Here is a 7,432-nt window from a genome sequence, read left to right on the forward strand (position 1 = left end):
AAGGGCTTCTTTCCAGCCCAAAAGGCAAATGCCCAACCTATGGTTGCAAATTCCCGGCCTACTGGATTGTAAAATCCCTAATATTTTTTACAGTGTGTCCTATCCGGAATATTTGTGACAATTTTTACGGCAGGTTTGCAAGTTAGTTCTCTCGCGAAGATATGGCAGGATGTACTGGTTACGTTCGGGATTGCTGTTTCCTTCTCTCGGAGCCGAGACTAAATAGGGTAGCCTTACAAGTTAAGTTAGGGTGAGCTGATTTAGTTGCAGTGGGTAAACTAATACGAACAGTGGAAGAGGGGAGGAATTTTTTTTCAGACAAATTTAAATACACAGTGACACAACTAAAAGCGAACTTTCCTGATGGGAGCTCTTCCTAACTACCACCTCCTCAGCTACCGTCGCTGCATGGGCCTCCTGGGTCGCTCCTATCCTTTAGCGTTGATCCGCCAGACGCCAGACCACATTGTCGCGCGTAACAGGCTTCGCGATACCCTACGAAATACCGTTACGCTGCGACGCGCCTGGCACACACAGTTAGGCCTGCGGCGCTGACACCAAAGGCCCGAGACGATTTAAAAGGAAAGTATAGGGGAAGATTGCCGGGGACTTTTGTCCCCGGGGGACTTTTCACCCCAATATTTGGGATATGAAACTTCCGATATTCAGTAAAAGTATACGTCAAATGTTCTCCTTTTGTCAGATTATGACAAAAACATCTTTTTATTGATGGTAGATGATTTAGGGCACTTAGAGTCCTGAGGAGGGTGTGGTTCGACGCCAAATAGACCATTTATCCAAACGATGTAGCAATGCCGCACGCTTATAGTTTCCAGCGACAATCTATTAATTTTGATCGAAATTCAAAGTTCTGGCCACGGTGTTTGATTCCTGTGACTACTCCGCATCAAACACCGTGGCCAGAATTTTGAATTTTGGTCACAGCGAAGAGGTTGTCCCTGGACAAAAATAGCGGTAATCGGGCGACCGCTTTGGATAAAACGTCTATGCGTGGTACTAGTTTTACTTTCTTTACAATTTTTCGATAAGAAGCCTTATTTACGACTTAGTGGACCATTAGGACTTTTCCGACTAATTATCAGCAAAAAATTACCTTTTATTTCTAAAAAAAGGAATTATTATTTGTGACCTATCCTTTTTGATTTTCATAAGTAATTTTTTGAGTTAGAATGCTCATCTTCGAACTCGATCTGTCTTTTAATGATACATCACTACTCTTATATTCATAGGTCGCTATCTCAATCAATTATTCCTTTCCGAGGTATCGTGCGCACATCCGCGCAATAGGAAATTTGCTTATTGTGAGTCAAGACTCCTTTCCTGTCCACGTAGTAAATTTACTTGGATGGGTTGGAAAGACCCATTTCCCGACCACATTGGCTTGTGAATTTCCCCGGGGATTTCCTGGCTATTTGGGTCTGTAAATTTACCGAACAGTAGCTGGCGACGGAGCGTTGCCACCCGGAGGGTGGGGGGGATTCTCTCTATATTTTTTTCAGTGTTAAGTAGCTCATTAACTCATCCCTTCCGCGCCCCGCCTGCTTGCCCACCGCGGAGTGGACTGTAGTTCTGGAGCTGAAGGGTCAGCATATGTGAGCTATGTCCTATTGTGGACTAGGACAAGTTTGAGAATGGTTTTGATTTTCAGCGGCAGGCTACACCACCTGCATGTAACGCACAACTACAAGCCGGCAAACACCTGCGTCTTGCCCTGAGTCAGTGCAGAGAAGCTGAACACTGGAAGCGAGAATTTCAAGGGGTGAACCGTAATGGATGAAATGTACCGGATCAGTAATTTCATCAGAGCTGCTGGTATAATGTACTTATGTGGAAAGTGTAGGTTGGGTCAGAAGAGTAGCACTTTAAGTTTTTAAAGACATCGTCCCAGCAAATTTTAATATAATTTTTTAACACAAAACAGTGAAAGAAACAGTTTTCCGTGCTAATATGGACTAGCTATCTTTCCTTACCAAAACACGGCGTACTTCAAACGTTCCATTAAAGCATAAACCGATCTGGTCCAGTTCATTAGACACCTGGCAGTGGACTTTCCAAATGTACTTTTCCCAAGGCAGGCGAAATCCTTGTTTTTCGAACGATGACAAATCTAACGTTGCATTTCGGACCTGGTGGAAGCCCTGCGAAAAAAGAAATCCGTAGGAGAACCCTTCCTTATTAGTGCACGCGCTAAGTTACAGGATCTCGTAGTTAAATGAATCCTGTGCACAACGCGTGCGCAGCGGTTCTGGTTCTGTACGCCCGCGTGGCGCTTTGCACAACTTAGATTCTTAGTGGCCGGTAGTGGCCGTCAATCAACAGTACAAAAGGCCACATTTTCCGAAAAAAAAAAAAAACACTTTTTGTCTACGTGCCAAAGTATCCAGGATTGGACGAAATGAAAAGAGTTAGGTCGAAGTTACCCTTTTTGTCTCTAGGTCTTATCTGAATGAGGAGACAACTAAAGACCCTTTATGAATGCTACAGAATCTAGAGATATTCTAGTAGTCTCCATTTACGCAATTTTTGTACAGGAGATGTCTTTCTAAAATCTAAACAAGGTCGACATGAAGAAACAATATTCCTTTTTTTTTTTTTTAATTTGTAGCGTAAAACAGTTTTTATCAGATGATACGCAGTAATCAATATCTTGTACTCTCGTAAAGTTTGCCAGTTAAAGAGTTAAGTTTAAAGTTCCCCAGTTAAAGTATCAGCTTGGTTAAAACGCCGCCGTAGCATTGTCTCATTTTACTTAGGCTGGCAAGACGTGGGACACGCAGTTTGCCTTAGCCTTAACCTGATGCAGGAGGTCTGTTCAAGGCCGCAAGACGCGGTCCTAGGATCTGTTCGATGAGCAGTCCTCACGAGAAGTGTCTGGCACACACACACTGCTGTGTATGTCGACAAAGGCACACACACCTTCATGAATGACAAGTGAGTGGCACTAAAATTTGTTTGACTGGCACACACTTTTGTTTTTGGAGTAGTAGTTTTATTCTCTTAGTAGTATTGCTTCAAATACCACTGAAAACTTACTGCCTTATAAGGGCATCTGAAGGTTGGAGTGATTTTATCAACTAGTGGCGTCCATAACATGCTCTTTGCGGTTGCTAGTTCGCACAGACTCGTGGTCCAAATCAACCGAGTAAAGTACTCGCAGTGATTGGGACCAACGCCGCCTAAGCACCGGTAAAGTAGGACGTTCATCTGCAAATGAGGGTTACAATAAGTGTCGACGGTTGGTTTCCGATCTCGTGTAGCGATAGAGGGGATCATGAACTTTTTCTTTCGACAACACTTTTTAATATAATACCTTACCACTTTGAGATACTTAACGTCAACACCGACGTAACAGTCGGCATCAATAAAGTCAGCACCATCGAACATGCGGTAGTCGAGTTTTAATATGCGAAAGTAATGCACCACATTGTCGCATGCCTTAATATCGTAGTATTTCATTGACATCTTGGTCTTTGACGCTGTCTGTCAAGTTTACAAAAAGGCGTTGAAACAGACTTTTTAATACCGCGCCACCGTTTTTCTGCTTTGAATAAGCTTCAGACGGTGCTTATCGACGCGTCCTAACAACAAGAGCCGACAAGCACGCGTCGTCATGCAACCGCTACTCGTGCTGTCTGTCCGTCTGTCGTCCGTGCAACAGGAAGGTCAGCTAGAGGTCGGAAATTGTGAGGTTATCTCAAGGGTCACTCCTGGATACCGAAAAGCCTTGTGCATATCATTCCAACCACCGGTAACGGGAACAAAGAGGGTATCACAGAAATATTTCTAGGTATTAAGGATTTCTATTAGATTTAACTCGTGAAAATGAAATCGGGCCAACATTTTGTGGTTGGCTCTATCTTTAACTGTTTGGGCGCTGGTGGCGTTATTCTAAGTAAAAAAAACTGGAAATGACCACCTAAAGATGCACTAGAAGGTCTCAAATCGAAAACCAGTAGAGAATGTACCCCCCTCCTAAAACGCTCACCCTGAATTGTTGCCCCTCATCGGATGTGCTACATGATTTATCCTCATCAATCGGATTATCTTGCCTGAATAATTAAACCGTTCTGTTAGGTCATGGACCCAGCTGCTTCAATTGTATGAAGAGAAGGAAGAATTTTAATATCGGCCATGTAAGGACACCTGAAACATGGCGTCAGAGAAGATTGTAGACGAGATGGCGGCGGCCGGCTCCATGCTGCTCGCTTCAGAGGAAGTTCAACGGATCTAACTACTTTCAATAGACACTCCAAGTCAAGGTACGTTGCTTTAAAAGTAGATGCTGGGAATCCGTTGTGCGATTCAGTCCTTTTTTGAAAGTGGACGAAGATGGTACCTGTGAGAGGAGGATTCGCAACACCACGAGGTCAATAAGGATGCGTCTATACATCATGGCTATTGGCTAAAGGTACTTTCTTTGGGAACGTGACGACAAACGGTTAAGGTAACAGAGGACTGAAACTTAAAAATTCGGGCAAAAAAACAGCTATTTTAAGGTTAAAATAGAGATGCGCGTTAAATAAAAAACGCTCTCCAAAGCAATTGAAGTTAGATTATTGCGGTTCTTTGAAGGTTTAGTAAGCCTCTAGTTAAACGTAACTGTGTGCGCATGAAGCTTTTTAAAATTTCATAACTTTAAAAAGCTTCTTGCGCACAAAGTTACACGTAGGGAAATGTGACTTGAGGTAAAAATCATGTTTTTGGAGCCCCAGACCAGGCCCAGCGTTACAGGCTTCGCGATATCTCACTGTGCCTGGCGCCCATGTACTTAGACCAAGTGCTTACACTCGAGATGGGGATGAGGAATTAATGTCCTCAAAGAAACTATATCACTCCCACGAACGACGCACGGACAGATGGGCACTCTGAATCATCTCTGAAGTCGACGAGTGGGCTAAAACTCACCTTGGCCAAAACTGATGGAAGAAGCAATACGAGAAACACCCTGCCGGCCCACTGAAGTCTGCAGTGGATCTCGAATCCATTTTTAAAACGCATGTTCCTGTCCTTTGAGCTGGAACCCTCATAGAAATAGTGTATTTCGACCAACGGAGGAAGAAGAAGACCGGGTAGAACATAAAGGTTCCTTATTGGCCGAGCGCTTACCCCCACTACCGGCGTGACGTAGAGGCGGGAAGCTCTCGACCCATTGGTAACGTTTATGTTCTACCCGCTCTTCTTCTTCCCCCGTTAGTCGAAATACACTATTGGTCAGTGCAGTACAAGAATCTTTGACGAAGTGGGGCAGTATATCCCACCACAACGGAACTACTGATATTTAGTAGCTACGTCTATTATTATTTGACATTATTGACTTCTATTTTGCACATCGAGTCCAGGACTCGGACGCTACACTGCAAAATGCTTGCAAAGAATAAGTTCGTATTGCAAACTATTTTCTTTGCAGCTTGCAAAGAATTTTCAAGCATCGTAATACAAACTAGTTCTTCGCAAGCTTGCAAACTATTTCTTTGCAATGCAAACACATTGTTTGCAAGGATTCTGCCAGCTTGCAAAGAACTCCTTTGCAATACGAACTAATTCTTTGCAATACAAAGCTCACAAATTCTTTGCAACGTTGCAAAGAATATAGTTTGCAAGCATTTTACAGTGTATAGATTACACTGGAAAAACAAAGGTGCTATCTCATGCCAGTTCAATTTAGATAATAAGGTGAAATTTGATGTTATTTTTTTTAAAAGGTTACGTATTACACGGTTCACAGCGATTACAAGGAGACTACATTTCCATATTTACACAGGATTACGGGAGTGGCGGCCCCCTCGAAGCTACCCTTTTTTTTTGTCCCAACACGATGAAAGTTTTCTGTAGGTGAGTACTAAAAACTATAGCCAGTCCCATGCCGCATGGATTATCATGGAATTACGTGGTGTTGTAATCCCATGGCGAGTAAAATCCAGGGCTATACAGACATGAGGCCGGCTATGGAGTTAAGACCGAACCACTGTGGGTGCAAGCAGTGTCCGATACGAGCGAAGCTAGACGTAGCCAGGACCAAGTCAGACTCGGAACTATGCTCATATTTGGCAATGGTCGGGTCGGGCCTACAGTGGTTCGGGCTCAAATCCAGGCGTGCTCATGTCAGTATAGCCAAACCCAGTTATGTAATATTGTCAGAATATTCTACCAAAAATCTGTCCGAAGAGTTTCGAAACATGATTTATATAAGATTGTTTGATACAAAATCGAGTCCTTTTTTTCTGAGATTTCCGAACAAAAACCAGGAACGTACCATTTTGAACAAGAACTAGTTAGTTTCAGAAACATCAAAAATGATAATTTGGAGATAAATTTACTCAATTCACAACTATTTTTCAACTACATTTTCCAGAAAGTTTGGGACTTTTTAAACTCTTTAAAAAATTATGTTTCTAGACTGTTATAATTTAAAATGTTCCAAATCGCCCATGGTGCAAAATTTTCCGGTTAGTTGTTTGAAAAATTTGGAGAAAACTTTTTACAGTTTACTAAATTTACTATGGTCACATCGTATTTTGAGAACCACGCAGAAAAAGGGTCAATATGGTCGCAACACGTTTCGTAGTCCTGGACATTAGCGAGCCAAAAGATGACAACATAATGACAAATGCGCGTTCCGTCAAGGGACTGAACGACAAACCGTTATTTAACGAAAATGCCGACAACATGCCCGACAGATGCAGAAAATGTCATATTTATTTTTCGAAAGCAGTTGAACGGCATTTACAGACCATGTATAAAATCCACTGAATGAGAATTCTTATGACAAATTTCCGCGTACAACAGAAAGGGTCATTGATCTATTTCAGAAGTTGACCCACGTTCAACAACGACTGTGTGTACCAATATGTGTAGGAGGTTTTCACTGTGCGATGTAGCTGTCGTGTCAACCTGCATGTCAACCTGCGCTCTTCCGACGATATGTCATCGCGCGCACGTCTGTCAAAAAATCATGATACCGGCAGCGTCAGATAAAACAATAGTTTTGTTTTGTGCACGGTTTTCTTTTCTATTTCTTGTTTTCCTCTCTTCATAGGACACAGCGAGTTAAACAGAAATGCAGACAAAGGATATTTTCTTATTCGCCCCGATTTCTTTTAGATTTATCAAGTAAACCCGTAGGAGAAATCATCTCGGGATAGGTGCCTACTCTGAAAACCCGACAGCTTACACTGATATATAAAGTGTGCAACTGACATACACTTTAAAGTGTTTAACACCGTGTGACATACTTCTAAGTGTGCAACACGAGTTTTGCATAGTTGGAAGTGTTCAACAGGTGTGTTGCACACTTTGTAGTGTTCAACTTGAGCGTTGAGCTGTAGGCTCGACCGAGGGCTCGACGGTCAGGTTGAACATTTAAAAGTGTGCAACACACCTGTTGAACACTTCCAACTATTCAAAACTCGTG

At 42.6% G+C, this 7,432-nt stretch overlaps 1 protein-coding gene across 9 annotated transcripts in view; it reads right to left on the bottom strand.

The window, feature by feature from the left end:
* The window catches only part of LOC113217125 (uncharacterized), a 43,974-nt gene that overhangs the window by 30,078 nt on the left and 6,464 nt on the right, over positions 1 to 7,432 (bottom strand). The window contains exons 1-5 of one of the 9 annotated variants that reach the window (XM_052277672.1): positions 6,753 to 7,349; positions 4,927 to 5,035; positions 3,355 to 3,501; positions 3,055 to 3,225; positions 1,889 to 2,159 (exon numbers count right to left, since the gene is read on the bottom strand). The exons of 3 other annotated variants lie outside the window; for them this stretch is intronic. In XM_052277672.1, the coding sequence (XP_052133632.1) occupies positions 1,974 to 2,159; positions 3,055 to 3,225; positions 3,355 to 3,501; positions 4,927 to 5,019 (597 nt within the window). In that variant the 5' untranslated portion in view covers positions 5,020 to 5,035; positions 6,753 to 7,349 and the 3' untranslated portion in view covers positions 1,889 to 1,973. Of the gene's footprint in view, positions 1 to 1,888; positions 2,160 to 3,054; positions 3,226 to 3,336; positions 3,502 to 4,926; positions 5,036 to 6,752; positions 7,350 to 7,432 lie in introns of those variants that run through there. 5 more of the 9 variants (XM_052277671.1, XM_052277670.1, XM_052277665.1 and 2 more) reach the window with 5 other exon arrangements.

Source organism: Frankliniella occidentalis, unplaced genomic scaffold, assembly GCF_000697945.3.
Source record: "Frankliniella occidentalis isolate FOCC.00 unplaced genomic scaffold, Focc_3.1 Scaffold11, whole genome shotgun sequence".
NCBI classification, from domain to species: Eukaryota; Metazoa; Arthropoda; class Insecta; order Thysanoptera; family Thripidae; genus Frankliniella; species Frankliniella occidentalis.